This window comes from Hipposideros armiger, unplaced genomic scaffold (assembly GCF_001890085.2).
Source record: "Hipposideros armiger isolate ML-2016 unplaced genomic scaffold, ASM189008v1 scaffold_18, whole genome shotgun sequence".
NCBI lineage: Eukaryota > Metazoa > Chordata > Mammalia > Chiroptera > Hipposideridae > Hipposideros > Hipposideros armiger.
Window position 1 is genome coordinate 4,295,905 of NW_017731368.1, and position 23,939 is coordinate 4,319,843.

The 23,939-nt window shown below is 43.0% G+C and overlaps 1 protein-coding gene across 1 annotated transcript in view; it reads right to left on the minus strand.

The window, feature by feature from the left end:
• LARS2 (leucyl-tRNA synthetase 2, mitochondrial) overlaps positions 1-17,889 on the minus strand; it is a 133,693-nt gene extending 115,804 nt beyond the window's left edge. The window contains exons 1-3 of the mRNA XM_019630964.1: positions 17,812-17,889; positions 13,629-13,883; positions 8,240-8,368 (exon numbers count right to left, since the gene is read on the minus strand). Of these exons, the coding sequence (XP_019486509.1) occupies positions 8,240-8,368; positions 13,629-13,862 (363 nt within the window). The 5' untranslated portion in view covers positions 13,863-13,883; positions 17,812-17,889. The remainder of the gene's footprint in view (positions 1-8,239; positions 8,369-13,628; positions 13,884-17,811) is intronic.
• Between the last annotated feature and the right edge of the window lie 6,050 nt (positions 17,890-23,939).

Below are 23,939 nucleotides of genomic sequence, written 5' to 3' on the forward strand. Positions count from 1 at the left end.
CTCTACACACCCACTTGTTGACTGACTGGCAAACTGAAAATGGATGAGATGTAGATTATCTCACTGGCTAAGAATCCCAACTAAAACAAACAACCTTTAGGGATATAGCTTTCTCTTGAGTATTGCTTAATCCATAGATGAAAAACATTCCCTTCTATTTATAATTTTCATAGTTTTTTCTCCTTTTCTTTTTAACTTTCAAGAGCTAAAAAAAAAAGGATCCCAAGTGGGGTATATGTGCTGGATTACTAGAAAGTTCTTCAGTACTTCCATGGACAACGCAGGAGTGCAGCTTCCAGCTGTGCTTTAATTCTCCTCGGGCTGCCTCGCTGGCAGAATAACATAACTCTTGTGTAACCATCCCACGAGAAAGAGGAAAACTTAACCACCACTTGCTTTCTCTGTTGGAACTGCCAAAATGGCACCCGTTCAATGTTTCTGCCTATTAACATTCTGTTAGGTACTGTCCCTATTTTTAAATAAAGTCAATACAGAAGACAGTCACAAAATAACCTGTCTGGGTTTACATAATATACTTATTCATTTCTATTTTTGTTGTCAGATGAAATTTACATAAAAAGATGTTTTAGCTCACATAGTACCCAAGCTGTCTATGAAAATAAAGTTAGAGAAATCTTAAAGCTTCTTAATAGTTCATATTCTTCCCCAAAATTAACAAGAACAAGTGCCTCCCCCCAGAATCATGGCTGTCAGGCAGGATGGATGGCAAGCAGACTAAGAGAAGGGACACAGGAGAGAACACAGCTGCATGTGACAATGTACAGACAAGGCTCTGGAGCGATACACTGGGAAAGACCAGGGATTACTGCCCAAGGGCGTGGCCAAAGGGGACTGCAGCCTTATCTCTGTCATGTTTCTTTTTTTTTTTTAAGGGAGAATATGGAATTTTGTGTACAATTTTAAAATACTTTAAGAAGGAAAAAAAGAACAGGCAATGAGTGGTACAGGTCTTCCTCCAACACAGGAAGCGAGATCGAGTAGAGTTAAGAGGCTTTGTGGGTAGAAGAGAAGACTTTGGTGTCTGACTTCCGAATGGAGAGAGAAGTAGCACAGCTGTTACTATGAAAGAATCAGCCGATTTCCTAAGAACAATCCATTTCTCACCCTTTCATCATAAGACAAAACTTTGTATCGGAAACCAATTCAGCTTCTAATTGACAGCAACCATGGTTACTGCTTCTCAAAAAGCAGCTATTTTCAGAGAGTGCCATGGTTTCTCTGGAGTAGATTCAACAGTTTATTTCCAAGAAGTGAGAAACATAACATTTAATTTTGTTTAGCAAGTGTAATAACCCACCATGATTACAGGTTGGGGATCAAATTCAAGCAAACACTTCAGAGTAAAAAAATCCAAGTGACAGCACCCAGGCCCAAAGCAGAAGACCTCCTCTGGGAACGTGGAGGGACGTGACAGGCAGATACATCAGCCGGTTTCCAATCAAAACACTGGACCAGCAATTCATCCTCGCCCTCAAATTACGTCTGAGAGCATGAGCTGTGGAAACCCACTCTCTCCTTTCAGATGCTACAGAGATGTGACAATTTGGAAACTAAATGCCATGCTATGCATTCTGGGCTCTACACACCCACTTGTTGACTGACTGGCAAACTGAAAACGGATGAGATGTAGATTATCATTCACTGGCTAAGAATTCCCCCTTGATTCCTGACATTGGTACGTAATGTCATTGTGATCCCCCAGCTGCCAGACACACAGCCTCAATGTCCTTCTTCCTCCGCAGGGAACAGCAAAGAGTCCCAGGCAGGCAACTGTCCTCGGGCGCTGCCTGGCGGCTTTCTGCCCGAGACAAGTGAGCCCGAGTCTGTGAGGGGGACTGGGCATGTTGATGCTTCAATCACCTCCCTTCTGGCCCAGAAGGTGCTGGGGAGACCAGCCGAAGTGCGAGGCGGGTGGTTTTATTTTCCAGCCATCTGTGCGTACAACATATGAAAACACGACGAGATCACCATATGGCACTAAGTTTTAAATCTGTCATCAGACATTGTACAAGTTTATGAAGAAACCGATTGGCAGTACAGCCTTTTCTGATTCCTGAAAGAGAATAATTTATCTCTGGCTTCAAGCGGCCCCTGTTTAAACATCCAAACCTCAGGACTTCCTTATTATTGCTATTATTAATTGGGTTACACTGGAAAATTACGTTGCAGTTTTTAAAGGGTTTTCTCATTGATCATCTTATACGAACGAACCTTGCAACAAATCTATGAGGTTTGTTGGGGAGGGGAGAGTAGGCCACTGTCATCACCTAAAGCTCCTGATTCCTGATCAATTCATCACCCCCAAAACACATACCTCTCCACTTATAAAGTCCACATGTGTCCCGATTGGAAGTTGGGTGATTTATCTGCCTGGCACGTCCCTCCCTCCACATTCCCAGAGGAGGTCTTCTGCCTTGGGCCTAGGTCTTTCATCTGCTTGGTGTCCATGGTCTGGTCGGCTGATGGTAACTTTAGCTTTCCCCAGAGAACTGGGACAATCATGGCTTTCAGGCACATCTCTACGCTACAACAAGAGCATGGGGGACCCCCCTGATCCATTGGTACCCTTGTCTCATTTCTCTCCTTCACACAACTTACTTTCTATAGGAGGAAACCAAAGTAAAAGCAACCCTGAACTTTCCAAATCATCATTCTTGCCCATTCTCAAACCCAAGTTACAATCTGTGGTCTGGCTGGGCTCACAAAATGCAAGGACAAACCATGGACTGGGAGAAGAAATCTGCACTGCATTTAACTAACAAAGAAACAAAAATCCAGACTACATAAAGAACTCCTATAGAGCAATATGAAAAAAGACAAACAATCCGAGAGGAACTTGGCAAACAACATGAGCAAGTCAATCAGAGAAGAGCAAGCAGATCAAGAACAAGCCAGATCAGAGAAGAGGAAACTTAAACAAACAATAAACATATGAAAATATCTCAGCTTCTCTAGAACAGTACTCAGAAAAACGTAAATTAAAAACACAATTGGATGCCATTTCCTATATACAAAATTAGCAAAGATTAAAAAGTCTAACGTTAACAAGTGTCAAGGATGTAGGGTGGTAAGAAATGTCACTCATTGCCAGTAGGAGTACATATAAATCGGCACCAACACTTTAGAAAGCAACTTGACAAGATGTAGTAATAATGGGGCGCATGCACTCTGTGACCCAGCAACGCACTTCTCCCACAGGCTAACGAGTCACGTACAAGAATGTTCACTGGAGCAAAAATGTGAAACAACCTAAAACTCTATCAATGCAAAAAGGGACAATGAAATATTATCATAATTACATGGCACTTATCATGGATGAACTACCTCTAGAAACACAGGGTAATCTTGAAACAAAGTACCGAGTGAAACAATATGCAGAGTATTAAGATACCTTTCATGTAAAATTAAAAACACACAATACAACATGTACATATGTGTATGTATCCTAAACAATACACAGATCAAGCACGAGTACAGGAAGGCCGGGACATACACTAACTTTCGGAGAGTTACTTTGAACTGGAGGACTGAAATCGCATTGTGCAGAGGCACAACTGCATCTGTACAATTAAAAAAAGAAAAGCTGAGGTTAATCTGATTAAATGGCAATATCTATTATATCGGGAAGGCAGGACTGGGTATTTGTGATAATGTTCTCTGTACTTCTGTGTTGGAAATGTTTATCATTTTAAAGATTATCATATTTAAAGTAAAGGGGATAGATGAGACTACCTGGGAAAGTAGACAGAGAAAAAATGCGAAGGCAGAAAAAATAAGAAGAACAGAATCTGAGGCAGGTTGGACAAATTCACTGAAAAAGACAACGTAAAACATGCAGAAACAGAAGATCTGAATAGTGCTGTTTCCAGTCAAGAATTATAATTTGTAATTTTAAAACTTCCCAGGTGCCATCACTGGTGAATGCTATTAAACAATAAAGGAAGAAATAATACCAATAACATACAATGCTTTCAGAAAATAGGAAGGGAACACTTCCTAGCTTGTTTTATGAAGCCAGCAGAACCCTGATATCAAAACCAGACAAACACATTACAAGAAAAGAAAATTACAGATCAGACTCTCTCATGCACATAGGGATATTAAAACATTGAATAGAGCCATACATACATAAAAAAAATACATCATGGCCAAATGAAATTTGTCCCAGGAACACCAAGCTGGTTTAATATTTTTTAAAAATCAATCAACATAAAACATCACGTTAACAGATTAAAGAAAAACCACAGATCGTCTCCAAAAGACAACAGAGGCACAAAAGGCATTTCACAAAAATCCACACCAATTCATCATAAAAATTCTCAGCAAACTAGGAATAGAGGGGAACTTTCTCAGCCTGATAATGTGTAAAGGTGGAGTGGAGCAGGAAAAACCTGTGGAGTAAATTGGGAGGAGAAAATCCTGGAGAGTAGAGTATCACGCCAAGAGAACAAAGTGCTTCAAGGAGAAGGAAACAGTCTACAGTATCACGTGCTGCTGAGGATGAGAAAGGTGAAGCCAGAGATCCGTCCATGGAGATCACTGGTGGCCTTGAAAGGAGCAGACTTGGTGCACGGGTCACTCCCATGTTTTTTCACTTCCCATAATGCTATTTCTTAGTGTACCTTAGAATTACCTTGCAAATCTCTAGTCAAGAACAAAGCAAACCGGGCCGGCCGAGTGGCGCAATGGTTAAGAACTGGCTTGGGATGCCAGAGGGCCCCGGTTCCGATCCCACATATGAGGGCCAGTGACACTGCCCTCCACAGCTAAGATGCTGAACAACAGCTCAACCTTGAGCTAGGCTGCTATGAGTTGCCGGCGACGGTGTAGGCTGCAGCCCCTGTGGCAGTGGGTTGCCATGGGCTATACCGTGTGTAGCCAACAACCAGCGTGAGCGACCAGCAGCTGCAGTGAGCGGCCGTCCAGAAGCCAGCGACTGATCTGCCTCGCCTGGGAAGAGCGCAATGATGGTGCCAGCTTGGGCCAGTGAAGCAACGTCCTCCACAACTAGACTGAAGAACAAAAAGACAGCAATTTGTCTGTTCCCCTTCCCCCAATTCCCCAGCACTGTTCCCATCCCCCCAGTTCCCCCCGCCAAAAAAAATCTTTAAAAAAAAAAAAAGAACAAAGCAAACCAACCATCAAATTAACAAGTTGTAGAAAGAGGCAAAGCTTGCTGAATTTTTCTTAGGTCCACTGACTGATTTTGAACCAAGCCCCCATGCATACCGAGAGACAACTGTAGTTAAGTTTCTGGGGACTCAAAGGTTATACTTGAATTTTCGACTGCGCTGGGGGGTTGTTGGCGCCCGTAATCCCTGCGTTGTTCAAGGGTCAACTGTATTTCTATATAATACAGTAGAAAGCCAGTGTTTAGAATAAAGCTGGTGCACAATGACTATTGAATGACTTAATCAATACATGTATCAGACCCTGTTATTAAAGATTAGCTATTCCTTCCTTCCTTAGAGTGAGGATTATTACACTTGACTTGAATCCAATGTCAAGACTTATCCTGACATTGGGAAAGGAGGATTTTAAAACAAGAGGCAGCTGAACAGGCTTGTACAATGTTGACGATTACAGAGATTTTTGTTTCTCTTTTGCTGTATCACTTGAAAATGGTAGGACACATTGTCACCAAATTTGGCAGTTAAATTTGGGGGTGATCTGACTTAAATGTGGGGTATGAAATTTAACAAGTAATTAATTTCAAGGAAACCTGGAGGATACCCCAAAAAGACAGCTTATCATCTTAACCAGAGCAACTGAAATTGAGGAATCAAGAGAACCCTAAGCGCCTGCTTGCTGCTCACACCGACTAAGACCATAAGCCAAAAAGCACGTAGTGGTTTCAGGCACCAATCAAATCGTAGGGGAAATAATACAAATTACAGATAATGATTTGCAATCAAGCTGCTTCTCAGAAGGCAGCTCCATGCAGTGGGCTCCAGGCAGAGGAGAGCAGGGATTCATTTATTAAATGGTGGTGAAAGTCTAGCACATAATTGGCGCTCAATAAATATTCGTTGTTTGTTGAAAAGTAAAAAACAAAATAAATGGTGATGAATGACTTCCCAGAGTAAATCAGATCAGTATAAATAGTAATCACGGCTACCACTTATTAAGGACTTGTTATGGGCCAGACACATGTACTAACTCACGTAACCTGCACAACACCCCGTGAGGGAAGAATTACTGTTATCCCTATGTTACAGATGACGAAAGTGGGATTCAGAGACACTAAGTGACGTGCAATATCACTCAGCTAGAAAGGTTGTCCAACTCCTGGGTCCAGTCTGACCTTGGGCCTCTGTTACTGTAGGCAACTCCATGTTATCTTATGAGCCTGAGCTGCCTACAAGAGTCCCAGGACATCTTGGTCTAGGACTCTGCCTTGAGCTTTCTCTGTAACGTCTCATCCATCCAGGGACGTTAGAATCCCCTCCTCCACCCCCTCAACCACCTATCTGCCAAAGGGCTTCTCTGCGCCTTATCATACATGTAGTTTTGCTGTAAAAGCTTAATCTTCAGTGATTTGCCTATATTCACTAATTGTCCAAAATAAGTTGGCATAAGTAAAAAAAAATAAAATAAAAGTGTAAGATAAATCGACTTGGAGAATCACAGTTAAAGAATTATATTTCAGGCAAAGAGCCAATTCATTCCACACCGCCTCTTTCTAATAAACACAGCAGAAATGATGGAAAGCAATGTCTGGGGGAAATGACATCTGGCATAAACCAGGGAGACAAACACCTTTGGCCATCTTAAAGTAGAACACAAATCTCTGAATCTGATAGCACAAAGTTATTAACTCTTCAAGTGACAAAGAGACGTGGTAACTTGACTTCCTTTTTAGGAATACTTCTTGCTGCTAATGTCAGTCAGTTCGGCATAAATTTTCAAACCAACTGTGACAAGGATGCACTTATCTTTCTAAAAGAAAACCTTTACAAAGACCAGGGAGGTGGCAGATTTCATCTGTACAGACCCGGACAGATTAACAATAGCCAGTGGGAGAGTCAGGTAATGTCTAGCAACCAGCTCTCTGGAGGAAAAAGCGATTTGTAGTGTTTGCTGATTTCCATGGTGTAAGTACCCCCAGCATGTTGGATTTTAAGCTACTAAGGTGACTGATAAAGACAGAATTGGGCAGAGATGCACAGTGGGCTCCCGGGAGCTGGTATGGGCAGGCTCTAGCCCTCCGCTGGCAGCGCTAATATTTACTGGTTACTATTATGAGCCACGTATGTGCCAAGTGCCTCATAGTCACCTCTTTGAATCCTTGTAACAGGCCAATAGGCAAGTACTATTTTATCTCCACTTCACAGGTGAGAGAAAACTGTGTCTTATAGAGAGGTTAATTAAGTATCTCATCAAAGGTCACACAGAAACGAAGTGTTCAGAGCTGGTATTCAAATTCTAGCAATCTGGGTCAGTGGCCCATGCTCTCAGCCCTTCTATGATCCCGCCTCTCTCTAAGCAGTTAAACGAAGTACAATGATTATTCCCACCTCATTGGACAGATGATGTGTCACTAAAGAATAAAGAGCAGGCTCTGGGGTAACTGGCAGCGGGGTGAATGGAACTGACCCCCATCAGCCAATGAAGGGTCTTTCTCCTCCTCCTTCCTCTCCCCTTCAGATCCATGTCAGGTGGTCCCTCTTGGTGGAGCCTTTCCCAACTCCCCCAGAGCTGTTGCTCCCCAAATATTTTCTCTTACAAAAATTTTACTTTTTTTATTATGAAATAAATACATGCTCCTTAGAGAATACAGAAAATATCAAATACAAACAGAGAAATCTCTTGTGGCCCCACCTCCTACTCACAACATCTGATCCCTATTCATACTGTTGGATTAACCCCCCTATATGTGATTATCTATTTATGCGTTTTACCCTCACCAGGCTGCAAACTAGCTCCTGGGGAGACATCACGTGTTACCCATATTTGTGGCTACCTTTCCCCCCACCCCCACCCCATCTCCATCCCTAGCACAGCATCCAACACATGGCTATCCCCCCCCAATTAATCTAGAAGCTTCATTCTAATGTCTTCCAATTCATAAAAGGAAACACTGAGCTTTTCACGTTTATCTCCAAAGCTGTCCTCATCTTAACTAAAATTGGTTTTCACCACTTGCCTTGAACACACATTACATTCTAATTGTCCTGAATGAGGCAGAAAAGAGCCGTTCCAGCAGGCCTTCCCTTACCTGCATCCCTCTCATCTTCTGGAACTGTGCAATGGTGTCACTGATGGTGTAGACGCGCACATGGCCCATGTGCAGCTTGCCCGAAGGGTAAGGGAACATGGACAGCACGTAGAACTTGGGCTTTGACATCTAGGGAAGAATGACAAAGAACGGCGATGAGTATTTATTCAGCATGTACTGCGAACCCTGCACGCACACTTTACTCAAGGTCATCATTTAACATTCTTAAAAGTTTCCTTTTTAAAAAATTGTCCCAAGCCGGCCGAGTGGCGTGTTCATTGGGAGTTGGCTTGGGACGCCAGCACTGGGTGGTGGGACCCCGGTTCGGATCCCACATGAGGGCCAGTGACACTGCGCCCTCTGCAGCTGAGATGGTGAACGACAGCTCAGCCTAGAGCTGGCCAGCTGTGTGCTGCCGGCGACGGTGGCGTGGGCTGCAGTGAAGCTGCAGTGGGCTCCCGTGGGCTGCCGTGAGCAGCCAGCAGCCAGCGTGAGCTGCCAAGAGCTGCAGTGAGCAGCCATCTGGTGGCCGGCACCTATCTGCCTCACCAGGGAAGAGTGCAATGATAAAACCAACATGGGCCAGTGAAGCGATGTCCTCCACAAATAGACTGAAGAACAAAAAAGGACAGTAGCTTCTCTGTTCACCTCCCCCAATTCCCCAATAAAATCTTTGAAAAATAAATAACAAATTAAATAAATAAAAAATTGTCCCCATAATGTAAATTGACAAAAATGTCAAAACCAGGCATTTTAGCTCAGTTGGTTAGAGCGCACTGCTCATAACACCAAGGTTGCCAGTTCAATCCCCACATGGGCCACTGAGATGCGCCCTCGACAACTAGATTGAAACAACTACTTGACTTGGAGCGGATGGGTCCTGAAAAAATACACTGTTCCCCAATGAAAAAATAAATTAAAAGAAATGTCAAAACCCAAAATTCAAAGCCCTGGTCTAAGCTAAAGAATGTCCAAAATGGTGCCAAACAACCTTAAAGTGCTAATTACCCATACATACTTTTAATCTTTTTCTTTCTCTTTTAAAAGCTTTTCTTTTAAGGCAGCTTCTATCTAGGTCTCGAAGAACTATATTTTTTTCCAAATGAAGCTCTAGCACTTATCCATGTAATTCCAGGAAGCAATGGTGAACCGCACCGATGTGACATCTCGAAAAATGGAGCCCCTTCCCAAATCGCCTGTAGCTGCCTTCAGACTTGGGTTTGGCAGAAAGACCAAGATCCTAAGGCACCAGTTTGGGTCCTGGGTTTCTCCTTAACAGAAAAAGTTGAAATGGGGAAGGTAAGAAGAAAACCTCAGCCAGTGAAGGGAGATGGTTATTGTTTTCTGGGGTGGTCAGGGTCACAGAACTCTGCTGCCATGAGAAACACAGGAAAGGGTACGTGCATCCCAACAGAACGAACACAGGGCAGGAAGTCCTCATCGGAACACTGACGTCGCACCTCAGTTCCCCCACCGGTAAAATGGTAAATGCGGTCCCAAGTTCATGCACATGAGAGGACAAAGCTCCAAAGGGAAAGTGGTAGTCATTTAACTGATTCCTTATTGGGGACATGTTGTTCAAGGGCAAGGGCAGAGTTTTAATCATCCCTTCCCCACCGCCCAGCCCCAAGCTGCCCCCAGGAGTTTACTAACTGCTGGGTGAATGTTTGTTGGCCTTTGTGCTCTGAAAGCCTAATAACTGGCACTTAATACTGACGGGCATTTTCCCCAGCAAACTTCACAAATCCTGTCCAGGTGACAGAAATGTCCCTCCTGCCCAGCCTAAGCCCTTCCATGGGGAGAAGGGGCTCCTCTGAAGAAAGGAAGAGCAACAGGTAACTGCTTCTTAGTCGCGAAAGGTCAGAACAGTGTGATATCACTACCATGGTCTTCACCATGAAAACCACCATGGTTTTCTTTCTGTCCTTCCTCCCTTCCTAGAGCCCTATTGGGGTTCTTTAAGGCTTTGAGTCCCCAAAAGTAATGAAAGACAATGCAAAACAGAATATTCATAACCGTTCTTTGGTGTATGTGTTGGGGGGTGGATTATGTTTTTTTGCTTAAGTATTTGCATGACTGATCATTGGCACAGCCAACTGTCATCAGGGGAGCAGAAGAAACAAGAAATCAGATTCTTTCCAAATCTCATTTGACCTCTTGCTTTAAACTTCCTTCAGCAAAGAAGTTAAACAAACTTTTAACAGAGCCACTAACATGTGGCCAAATAGACTAGAGTGGAATTTCTCCGTGCTGCCCCATCCTTTAGAAATTACCAGCAAGTGGTAAGCAAAGCTGACTGAAGGAAGAAAAGAGAGAAGGGAATAAATAAGGAGTCTGGAACTGCTCTACACAAACTAGAAAATCATCTCGAAATGCTGAAGTGACAACTGCTATTGGCTTAGATAAATGGATGGAAAGCAGCACATTGATCACACACTTTAATTGGAAACTGCGGATCCGTAACTCTTAGGAAAACCTCCGGAGTGTGAGAGGACCTGAGACTCAGAAGTCAGTGAGGACTTGGGACTAACTGTCTTTATGAAGACAAGTGACAGATAATCCTCTCAGCTTGCTAACAAGTCTCTCAAAGGAGGTGCAAGACCTCATTCCGTTACTTGGCACAGGATCGGACATAAGCCAACTATCCACTCGATTCGTTTCTAGGGACATGGGAAAACAGCTGTTACAGAATTCTTTGGAACCCGAAAAAAAAAAAAAACAAGAAAACCCTTGATATCAAGTATTTCTAGTTTTGCATTTTCAAGTTTTTACATTAAAACGATTTTTCTTTTATTATAATCACCTTGTTTTTAGTACAGTGATATATTTATTTTTATATTGTTTATTTAACAATCATTCTTGCCCCAAATATTTTCCACATTGTAACTTCTTCATTAGCATCTCCTTTTTGTATGCCTGTCCAACAAAGATTAAATTTATGTAAAATTGAGTGATTCATTTTATAGTAGCTAAGCCAAACTCCAAAACTGAGTTTATGGAAGATATGGAGAAAAGTATTGCTAGCAAAAGTCTTTAATATTCATGAATATTTTTATTTATTGCAGAAAAGGTACTCGGCTTATTGCCTGCCCCGTCTTTTGCTTTCTGTGTGAATTAAGTCATTTTCCTCTGTGACAATGAAATGCGTTCTATCCTCTGTGGGTGGAAAGAAGAGAAGGAATCATGGGAGTTTATGTTCTAACCAAGCAGAAAAGAAAATTTTTATAATTACATAAAAGTGTAGGAATTTCAGCCTTCAAAAGAAATTAAGATTGTAAGCCATGGGAAAAGGATGATCTTTATAAATGGGTCGTATTATTTTTGCCAGCGTCGGACATCAGGAGAAAGATAACTTCTGCCTCTTTGTAGATCCAGCTCCGAAGCTGTCACCAAGCCTGGAGGATGACAGAGAGGAGGACTCGGTAGGATTCTGGCGCCCTAGGTCTGGTCCTAGTTTAGCCACTGGCCCTGAAGCCTTTGGCAAATTCCTTTGCCTTTCTGGGCTCAGTTTACAATCCCTAAAGCAAAGGTGAGGCAAAAGAATGTCCAGGTGAGAGCATGAGCTCAGGGAACATGTGATCAAAGTTGTCGGGGTCAGCATCCTGGCTCTGCCACAGGTGAGTTGGGCATCTCGACAAATTGCCCAACCTCCCCCTACGCCTCACTTTTCTTACCCCCCGAAATGAGGGTAATAATACTTACTCCCAGGGCTGTTTCAGGATTAAATGAGATCATAAATGGACAGATGGTGCCTAACACCTAGCAAAATACTCATTAAATAGAAGTTCTTTTTCTGAAGATGATCTCGATGATGACGGCAAAATATTCAACTTCTAGAAATTCATTCGAGTGGGCTTCAAATGTATCTAATACAACAGTAAGGTCCATTATAAATATTTCAAAATCCACCAGCATCCTGTCAAATCTCAGCTCCTGACAAAGACACACCACACATTTTTATTCTCTTGTACCTTTCATTTATATAACACTTCGGTTTAAAAATGCGTTTGGTCACATTTTCTCATTTGATTTCAAAACACTTCCACAAGATAAACAAGGCGAAGATTGAGAGGATCAAGGAGGTGAATGATGTTGCCAAGTTCACACGGATTCTGGGGCAGAGCCAGGATTTTCCTGTCCAGGCTCCAGACTCCTCATCGGGTGCTCCCTCTCCATTCCCTATTTCAAACCCTGACAGTGCCACCAGGGATCACCCACAATGTCCCTAAAGCTGTTTACCAGCTATTGAAACGTAGTTTGTTTTGATCCATTTAATTGTTAAAAAACAAACAAAAAAACTACATGCTTAAGAAGAATGAGATGTCACAAAATCAAAAAACCACAACTTCAAAATATTTAGAAGTCATTGAATACTAATCTAAACCAAAAGAAAAAAAAAGAAGCTAATTTTAAGCTCCTTATTCTGAATCAAACTGCTCCCTAACGTTCGTTTCCAAGATACATTTAGTCAGATTAGTCTGCTCACGTTGCCACGAAGGCTTTTCACTTCCTAATGAGTAAAAGTCAAGCTTTCGTTGTATGTATAATTATGCATTACAGTCAAACCTTCCTTTTTATCATTGCACTTGTAAGACACTACACCTCTCTCAGGACCAGGTTTTCTTACCAGCGGTAATGGTTAATGCATCCAAGCCTGATCCCCAACAGGCTGGCCTTGCAGAGAAGGAGCCAGCCTCCAGCAGAGCGCTCCATGGAAACGGCCCCAGCCAAGTACGTAAGACAAATCAGGTAGAGAACTGAGTTGGTGCATATGGACCAGAAGCCAGGGGTCCACTAACTCATACAACTGCTATTGCAAGGCTGGGCCCCAGCCCCAGCCCCAGACCACACCAGGGAAGGGCTGGTACCTCCCAAACCATGATGCCGAGGGGGCAGAGCAGGGGTGGGGGCCAAAGCCACGCCAGGGAAGGGGCAGGTACTTCTCAGATGATGCAGCATGAAAGTTGCACCACTGAGGGGCCCAGGCATCTCTCATACCTGACGCTGCCAGATCCCGGTGTGCTGCCCCACTATGCAATGGACCACAGAGGACCCCACACCTGCTATGGCTGCTGTCTTGATGAGCTTCCCCAGGTAAAGCTGCCCCAGAAAACCCAGTGTGGTGCTGTCTGCATGGACCTTACGTACCACATGGAAACTCTGAAAAGCACTATCCGTGTTTGCTCTCTTTTACCCTTCACAAGCAACCCAGGGAGCAGCGGGCACTATTATTATCATTGTCCATTTGACATAAAAGAACTGAAGGAAAGAGAGATTCAGTCATTTGGATCAAGGTCGCATACTTAATAACTTATTTGAACTGGGCAGTCTGACCCGAGAGTCCAGGCCCCCTCTTCTCTACCCTCTCAGAATCTATCAAAATACTCACATCAGCTTCTGAAATTTTCAAGGCTTGTTCTTTTATTCGTTGATGCCACCATTTCTCAACATCCTTTCTTGTCTGCAACGTATACTCTTTCACCCACTGTCCCGTGGCGCTGTAAATACCTCTGGTACATCCTGGAATCACCCTCCTTCCCCAGCTGAGGACATCTGGCCCACCACTTAGCTGCCTTTTCAGCAGTGAGGCAAAGAAACCCAGTCTCTGCCAAGCAGACGCCATTCTTCAGAAGTTGGGAAGGCCCTGAAAAAGAGGGCAGAAAGCACACTGGTGAGCCGCCTGGAACCCTCTCCTGAGTTTGTCCTGCCACTAAGCACAGCCATGTTCCCAGCCGGTTCACACGCTTTCCTCTTGTTCTTTTGATGATTTCTTTCCCTGAAAAGAATACTTTAGAATTTCAGTTGAGCTAAGCACAACCTTTTTAATGAAACATATCAAAGGTGGTCAGTGACCCCCAAACACCAAAGGTACAAAAACCCCATAGGAACAAATGGCAACCACTGCGGGGGCCAGCTCCTGCCACAACCTCACAGGCTGCATGCGGGGAGCAGAGCCCCGCCCCCTTCCCTTCAGATCAGCCCAGGGCCTGTCCAGCAGGCTTCATTCACTCCCTATAGTCCAGGCTTCAGAAGAGCTCCAGGCATACAGCTTGGCCTTAGGCTCAAATATCAGAAGGGATCTGAACACAGGCCTCCCAGGAGGACCGGGGACCTGAGCGATTAGTAGCATTTCTCATACATATTATGAATTAAATATAGGCAGTAGGCTGAACCAGGAAATACCCACTATTTAGAAGACTGCTTATTCATTTAGTTCTTCATTCATTTACCAAATATAGACTGAGTACCACCAGGTCCACACAGTTCAAGGCACTGGGGATACAAAAACAAAGTCCCTTCTTTCACAGCACTTAAATACTAGTAGAGAAAAGCAGGTAAGAAACAACACAAATAAATATATATGTCTAACAATGGCGAGTGCTATGGTTTTTTGGAATACAGCCCATAGATCGGGGCCTCCCAGGATATCCAGCTATGAGTCAAAATTCAACTTGAATGTTTCACTGGTTTCCTCCAAAGGTGAATTCCAGAAATGACCCCATGGAAGAAGTTTCATGCTGTATCACTATTAAAAAGGTGGAGGCGATGGGTCATCAAATAGTTAAGGTTTATGAACAAATGGCCAAAACTCTGTCTTCCTGCATAACAGCATTAGAAAAGTGCCACAGTTTTCATAACAGATCTATCAAAACCAAGACAGAAATATAGGAGGGGCCTGGCACGCTAAGCTGATGTTAGTTCTTCGATTCTCTCAAAATGCTTTCCGTATCTACTAGGGTTTGGCTTGTTTCACAACGGTACTGGGTCACAAACGTTGCCAAGAGGGTTCATTACAGGCTTATATAAGTGAATTTCACACTCACATAAAATGGCATCACAGTGTTGGCATTTTATAAGTTTACAAGTTGGTCTGTCATACCAACTCTTGGTATACCAATTCTCACTGTATTTAACACCTCTTGCTTCTTTAGGGGTGGAATCAGAAACAGACAAAAACAAAAAAACCAAAAAAAACCAACTCCTTATACATTGGGCTTGGCTATTTTAAAGTGAGTAGATATGACTATAGTTACAATGGTGAACTATGTAAAATCAGTTGAATAGCAGCAATTCCATATGACCAACCTAATATATAGACACTGTACAATTAAGGCAATTGCATTTTTTTTTAGAAGTTGAGTTTCGGCTTAATTAGAGCTATCTACAAGGGTCATGGATTTCATGGCTCTCTTGCTAAGTCAGTGTTTCCATATCTTTGTAAGCCAAAGAATGCCAGTTTAGCAAAGGGCACACAGAAAGATGCCTGCTATTTCTCTCCTGGACTACATTTCCTAAGAACATATAAGTAGAGTGTTTTGGACTATCCTCTCAAATATAAACAATGGGAAACAACAAAATGATAAACATACAAACTGACCTGAACTGCAGTCTCACAAGTTTTTGGTTTCAATGATGATTAGCCATTATGACAAATGAAAACCTAAGAATGCATACAGATCACCAATATGAGCAATATAAAGGTTATTCTTGCACTTAAAGTTCTAATCCTGTTTCTATAACTTACTTATACTATGCACCAAATTATAAACAACGCATAACAACATTCCCTGTCTATACAACAAGAACAAGCTTTCTAAAAATGTTTGCACAAAACCTGGGTCACTAATAACCTTTCCTTTACACAAACCAATGGTATAGACTAGAGAATCCTGAAACAGATCTGGGTATTTAAAAGAACTTAAAGTTCATAAAGAAAAAAGAACAAGTATAATGATTAGAAAGTGATAGATTATTCAGTGAATGGGGATAAAATTCAAATTAGAGCCCCACCTCAAACCATAAACCATAGTAAATCCCACATAAAGAATTTTTTTAATACCACAAAACAAGGCAAAAATATAGATGAATACTTAATAATTCTTTACAAGGTGCAGGATGTTTTGTCCTGAGAATAAATGCAGTGGAAGAATTTGGAAAGGAAAATATTAATAATCGCTCTCTAAATGTCAAACATCTGTATATCAAAAACACCATGAACAAAATTAGAAAGCAAACATTAAGCTGAAACTGCCAAAACTGCAACAACAAAAGGTTATCCTACTCTATAAAGAGTTTACGTATCAGAAGAGAAACACTAAAAAACTTAATTTTAAAATGGGCAAAGAAAAAAAGGAAGAGAAAACACAAATGGCTAATAAATATATGAAAAAGATCAACTTACGACTAATCAAAAAATGCAAATTAAAACAACAATTAAATATTTCACTTATCCGATTGGCAAAAACCTGTTAAATCAAAAGAAATGTATATTTTTATACGCTGCTGGTGGGAATGTAAACTGATTCCACCTCTCTGGGTTGCAATCTAGTAATATGTGCCAAGACCCTTTAAGAAAAGTTCACACTCTTTGTGTTAGAGGGTTCCCAAGACTCAGTAGGACTCAGTATATGGTGTACCGAGGGCTATTATTTATTTCAGACCTTCCTGGAGCTCAGTTCCGTTCCTGTCCTTTACTTCCCAGGCCCTATGCTAGCCCACTCCACAACCAAAGCCCCCATGGGTACTGCCTCTTCCTGGTAACAAGGAGCAGCCATTTTATTAGAGGCCTATGCCCATAGGATGAATATAAAAGGTGTGGCACGTGTCTTGTATTTATTATCAACTTGGCCCTTTTCTTCCTCAGCTCTGTCTTCTCCAGTTCCTTTCCTAGATGTTTGGAATCTTGTCTTCTTCCACCGTATTACCTGATCCTTCCAAAGCATCAATCCCCACTACTGCACTTCTCTTTAGAGTCAGCCCTGACCTCAACCTCACTTGGGGCTTAAGGTTTTTTGAGAATGGTGGAGGTCGTGGCATGTTATCACTGAGGGAGGGACCTCACTGTACCCAAATTGACAATCATGTATGGACAGAGAAACCTAGAAGTCAGGCGAAGAAACAGAACATATGGAGAAGCACGTGAAGGTATTTGGTGCGCCCAAAAGAAAGTGTAAGAGAATGTACCTGGGAAATATAACCTTAAAAGAACCAAGTTTTGTGACAAAAAAAAAAAACAAAACAGATCGTGGCTTTTGCAACTACTAAAATTCCCTGTATGATCTCAGACGAATTATTTCCTGTCTGGATTCTCAGCTTTTCCTTAAGATGAGGGGTAAACCCAAATGGTCTCTGAGGCCCTTCGAGCCCTTAAATGCTGTGGCCATGACCTGTGGGCCACACAGATGCACTAGATGGCTTTTAAACAAAGTCCAAACCCCTAGCCCAGGAAGCAAAGATCCAGGGACCAAAGGTAAGGATGGGGAAGTGGAACTTGAGTACAAACCTATGTGTACACGTGTGTTTTTCTGGAGAGGGGCTCAGAGCTATCAACGGGGTCTACGGCTCCAAGCGTCTCAAGACCCGGATCTAAGAGACTGTTTCAGTTCGTAAACGGCACGGCTCCGAGACCACCGAACTCAGTCCACACCTTTCCTTCCTGCGCCCAGCAAGTTGTAACCTCCCGATCCGGGGGAGAGGAGACTGAGCCTCGTCTCTCGTTCCGCGGAGCCCGGGTCAGGGGTTAACCTGATGACAGGCTCTGGCCTGCGGCTCCTTAACGCCTCGGTTCCTACCTTAGGCAAACACGGCCCGATCAGTCACCATGGGCGCCGCCATGTTGGCAGAACAACAACTTTATGGATAGCGACCGCCACGGACACAGATACGCGGAGGCGGAGCCCGGGGAGGCGCCTCGATGCCGGGCGGGGCGGTCTGCGCGGCGGCTCCGGGCTCCGCCCCCCTGTCCCGGGCACCGCCCCCTTCCTCAAGTCCTGCCTTTTGGCCCAGTCCTCTACCCCGCGTCTGGCGTCACGAAGACTCCAGACACCTAGGGGTGTCAAATTCTTACAATTGTCTACGGATGCGAGCCATCAGTTTAGGGGCTTCAAATTAAACTAGGCGGCAGATGGTGTATAGAGCTCTGGGGGAGTCCTGAGGTCAGAGTTCGAATCCCAGAGTAGCTACAGCTTCCTACTGGCCTTGGGCAGGTCTCTCAACCTCTTGATACTTAATGGTTAAGGCGTCTTCTTCCACCATATTTTGTGATCTAGCCCTGGGAGGGGAATTCATCACTTGGCTAAGATTAGAAGTAAAGTGTGTTTTCCTCACCTAACACATGGGCTGGAAGTCAGGAAAGCGTGATGCCTGACCACCCACTTTCCTAGAGGAGTTTATGTTTCCCACCCTTTAACCCCATCCCACCCCCGCCCCGCAAGCGTTTCTTGCTATAAATAAATTAATGAATGAATTGCTAATGACCAGTGATGTTAACAGTATAATTTTCAAAAAAGGTAAAACCTAGTTAAAGGAGACTTTTCAGAACGCGTACAAATATGGGCAATCAAGAATACTGAAAAGAATTTGCCAATTGTGCAAAAGTGGTTGATAATCCTATAGGAAAAGAAACAGTAATGTTTGGAAGCTATCTTTTCCTACAGGGCTGAAATCAATTGTACCTCTATTAAACAAAATTCATCCCATTTACTAAACATACTCCACACCTTAATTTCTACTCTTACAGAACTGAATAAAAGACAAGCAAAGGCGCACACCCCTACAGCACCAGGTAACCCCAGACCAGCAGTCCACCCAAGGGACACACAGTAAGTTCTTCCACCAGTTTCCAAGTTGTCAACAAAGATCCCTGACATTTCAAAATCCAAATGCATTGTTATTCAAAGTGCGTCTCCAGACCAGCATCAATCTTACCTGGGAATTTGCTAAAAATGTAGAATTTCAGGCCCCACCCCAGACCTGCTGATTCAGTGTATTTTAACATCTCCTGAGGGTTCTTAGGCACACTGAAGCTTGAGACTCACTATCTTAGAATGTGAAAGTTAGAAAAAGGATCTTGAGAACACTCTAGTCTAGCTCAACATCATAGCAATTAGTAAAAGGTTTGGTATTTAAAAGGGGTATCTAGCCTACTAGAATAGTGCCCTTCCCAAATTGCAAAATGGAAGATCATTAGGAGTTTAGACCATTTCCAGTCCAAACCTCTTACTTCAAAGGTGAGGACACTGAGGCCCAGAGATTGAATACAATTTGCCTAAGGTCACACAACTAGTTAATGGTAGAATCAGTATTCCACTTCAGGTCTCCTAATCTCTCTACCGCTAAAACGGATGCTTAATTTAAACTGATACCATAAAAAAAAAATTGACTATCACATTAACTTGCCACATATCAAGTAATTTAACCTTCAGTACATTGTGTTGCAATCATATATAACTAGAGTGCCCTTTCTTTAATTTACCCAAAATACTAAATTTTAAGTAGCCTCTATTCTTATTTTGGTTCAAAATTTCATTCCCCTTACGAATTCAAGCTAACATTGACATTTCTAGGAGATTATTGCAAATGGAATTTTTTTTTAAGTCTCTTGCTTTACTGGAAAGTTGCTATTTTTATATCAAAGAAGACAGCAGCATGAAAGTAAATCCCTTTCACTCTTAAAGAGCTTGCTGCGAAGATACATTATGAAATGAAAGAGACAATTTGCTGGGTTGTGTAGAAAGTTATCCCTTTTTTTTTAAAGGAAAGGAAATAAAATAAATACATTTGTTAGTATATGCATGAAAAGAAATCTAGAAAAATATGCCCCAAACTATTTCCTGTGATGATCTCTAGGGACAGTGGGGTTCCATGGGCCTTTCTCTTAATGATAGGTTTCTGTGTTCCTTTTGATTTTTTTTTATTAGCTTGTGTGGTAGACTGAATAATGGTCCCCAAAGATATCTAAGTCCTAATCCCTGGAACCTGTGAATGTCACCTTATATGGCAAAGGAGACTTTAGATGTGATGATGTGATTGAATTAAGAATCTTGAGATTATCTTGTGGCCCTGGGTGCAATCTCAAGTGTCCTTATAAGAAAGAAGCAGAGAGGAATTTGAGACGGAAGAGGCAATGTGACCATTTTAACAAATGTCATGGATCATTTTTCTTTAACAGTTCTTGCTGACCTGAAAATTGAGCCTAGCATTTGTGGACAGAAAAAGGGCCACATATTAACTTGACAAGCTAAGGAGACTGAAAATAACCACAAAAGATGGCGTGAGCATATAAAAATCTCATAACTAAGTGGGCCATGGCGGGAAGTCATATTTTAGCTTCCTTCATAAAGTTAGTCTGTGCCTTTTCAGTGGGCCTGTCTGTTGTGTTTTTGCACCTAAAATAACGTTTTTGGAATGTCTGTCATCCTTTTTCCGGACCAAAGCTGGAAATTGCAAAATTCCTCATTATTATGCTTGTCTCCTGATTACCATCTCTATGTGCTGTAAAAGGCTAACTGTTAGCTATCCTGAACCCACCTATGTAAAAGTCTCCAATTTACAGTACTTTTATCAAATCCCAGAGATTTCTCTGCTTTGCTTTCTCCCACCCTCTTAATCTACCACCAATGGATTTCATGTAACCTTCCTCCTTTGATTTTATGTATAAAATAAGCTGCAAACTGCCATTTCGTGGAGCATTTTCTCAATCTGTTGAGATTTTGCTTCCTGGCAATTGTCATCAGTTTGGCTCAAATAAATTTATAAGCTTTCTCTTAGGCTGGATGCTTTTTGTCGACACATTGTTGGGACAAAAGATTCATGATGATCTTTGCATGTGCCTGCGAGGTCAGTAACAAAGACCATGGAGGTAGACACCCTTCCGAAAATTGCCACAAGGCAATCTTGGCCTTGAGTGGCCTGCATTAAAATCAGTATTTTCCTAGGAGCCTGATATTAAGAAGTACCCATTTGGGGGCCTCCCTTCCAGGGTATAAATTTTGCTGAAAGTGACCTCTTTTGTTCACTTTTAAGATTTTGTTTTTCTCCCCAAAATGTTTTACAGTTCTTGAGTGTATATTAAAAAGCCCACTTGGCCACTCACACCACAATTATATTTGGACATAGAGACAGACCTTGGGATTAAGCTTTTAATCTGTTCATTACAAGGAAGGGAAAAAATCCTTTCCAAAACAACAAAAAACAAAGAAATCCTTTCCAAAACAACAAAAAACAAAGAAATCCTTTCCATTGTTGAAAATCTTCTTAGGCCTTGTGATCGCTTCTAGAAAAAGATAATCCTATTTGAAGAAATACTGAAAGTATAAAACAGTTTTGAGTTACATTTGACCTGAAGATACTCAGAATTCATTATTGTTAGTCTAAGCGTGGGCTCTAGGTAACACATTTACTTGCAAATGTATGAAATGTATCTTGCCCATCTTTTGATGACACCTGCAATTTGAATAAATAAACATTAATAAGATCTTATAGTTCCTACATCTTTGCCATTCGTTTGGCATTTTGTCATAACCACCTTTTCGCATCTGTTGTCCTGTAGTTAATTAGCCCTTGAATTTATGTGCATGTGTCTTCTCTTCCCAAGTAGACAATAAATTAAGTCAATGATTATGCGCCCCTTATCTTTGATGAGCAGTATAGTTTTATATACAGGGGACAGAAAATCATGTGCCACTCCCAAAGACCTAGGTTAGTGTTTTCCAGCCCAAATTATCCAGCAGTCAAGTACAACATGGGCCTCAGTTTCCTACTCTGCCCACTTTGTGAGATGTAGGTAAGATCAGGTGGCGGCAGGGCCTCCAAGAAAAACCACTAGCCACCAGCCACAGACAGAGGAGCAGTACATCAAGATGAGACGAGGAAACCAGCCAGAACCAGCCAAGACCAAGAGGGTGAAGAGATTCACCTCCAAGTAATTATACGTATAACATTATACGGTCATTGCAATACATCTCCGTACTAAATGACACTCTCCCTAGCTTCTAGAGAGAACCAGGACAAAAAAGGGGTGTATCCCAAATCCACGGGAAAACTGACCCCTTCCTAGACCTAATAAGAATATTCCTGGGCCGGCCGAGTGGCACGATGGTTAAGAGCTGGCTTGGGACGCCAGAGGGCCCCGGTTCGGATCCCACATATGAGGGCCAGTGACACTGCCCTGTACAGCTAAGATGCTGAACAACAGCTCAACCTGGAGCTGGGCTGCTGTGAGTCGTCGGCGACGGCATAGGCTGCAGCCCCTGTGGCAGTGGGTTGCCATGGGCTACCGTGTGTAGCCAGCAGCCGCAGTGAGTGGCTGTCCGGAAGCCGGTGACTAATCTGCCTCACCCAGGAAGAGCTCAATGATGATGCCAACTTGGGCCAGTGAAACAATGTCCTCCACAACTAGACTGAAGAACAAAAGGAACTTGTCTGTTCCCCTTCCCCCAATTCCCCAATAAAAATCTTAAAAAAAAGAAAAAGCATATTCCTCCCCCTTATTTCCATATTAAAAAGCCTGACTAATAAAAACTGCTTCCAAAGGCACTGCTGGGGCTCCCTTGCCTAAGGGCAGCCTCTTCTCTGCCTGTGGAGTGGACTACCTCACAATTCACTACTTTTGCTTTTTTACCTGGATCACCCCTAAATTCTTTCCTGTATAAAGCTAAGGACCCTCTTTCCTGCAACATCAGGAAAGAATTTAACAAATGCTAGGCACATGGAGGGAGCTTAGGAACTGGTGGGCTGATAGTAACGGTAACAACGAGGTGACTGTTCCTCAGTGTCCTGCAGTGGCTAGAAGGACTTGTCAGCCTGTCCTTCGCCTGACAGTGGCTGGTGACAAACACGTCCCAAGTAGAGAGGATGATGCCAAGTATATCTGTACTTTTCCTAACCATCAGGATCTGTGTCTGAGGAGCACCCTGGAGTCCCTTCTCTTTCCTCTCCGCTATCCCATCCCTCCTCAGTCCCTGTAGTATTACCCTTCAGGTCCCCCCACCCCCACCCCACCCCTCACAGAATTGCTAACTCTGTAAGACAAGCCGCCTTCTCTCTTCCTAATATTGATGGCCTTTCATAGCAGAACTTCACATTCTTATGCTGAATGATCTCCTTCCCACCCAGCTGGAATATGAGAGGGGGGAAAGGAGCTGAAAAAGGCCAAACAATAACAACCACAAAAGCACCATCCCCAATTTCCATCACGTGAATTCTTTACCTGGAGTTCAGGGGGAAAAGAGGGAGAACCGGGGAAGGAAGAAGAAGGAGCTGGAATGAGTTCATATGCTTGACGACAGGAGGAGAGGGCAGAGAAAAAGAGAAGGCATGAAGGAGGCAGAGGAAGACAAGAAAGCAGAAGAGGAGGAGGGGATGGAGGAGGAGATGAGAAGTAGAGAGGGGAGGAGAAGAAGGTGGAAGAGGAAGCTGGAGCAGCCTTCAGATGGGGCAGGTAATGAGATACATCGTCCCTGGCCCTCGGCTCAAGGTGGGGAAATGCCATTCCCGAGTCCACAAAGGGCTGAAAACCGAAGATGACCACCACAATGCAGTTTATCACTCAACTGGGCTGTTCCGTCGCTGCTTAACCCTGTCCCCAGAAAGAGGAGACTGTGAACAGCCCTCAATTATAGGACCCGTGTGCCAAGCAGGGTGGCAGCGAGCAAGCCGTTTCACCTCCCTAATCCTCAGATCCCTCATCTGTAAAGGGGTCAGGAACGGCACCTACCTCATAGATTTGTTGGAAGGATTAAGTGAGAAAATGCATGTAAAGCAGTTGACACGGTGCCTGGCACAATGTAAATATAGTCTTTAGCATTGTATGTGGGATTTCCCCTTGCAAGAGGTGTGTGTGTGGGGGGGGCAGACAAGGAACCCCATCTAGTGTGCAGATGCAATGTGCAGAAGGTGGAGGCCACTTAATGTCATAAAT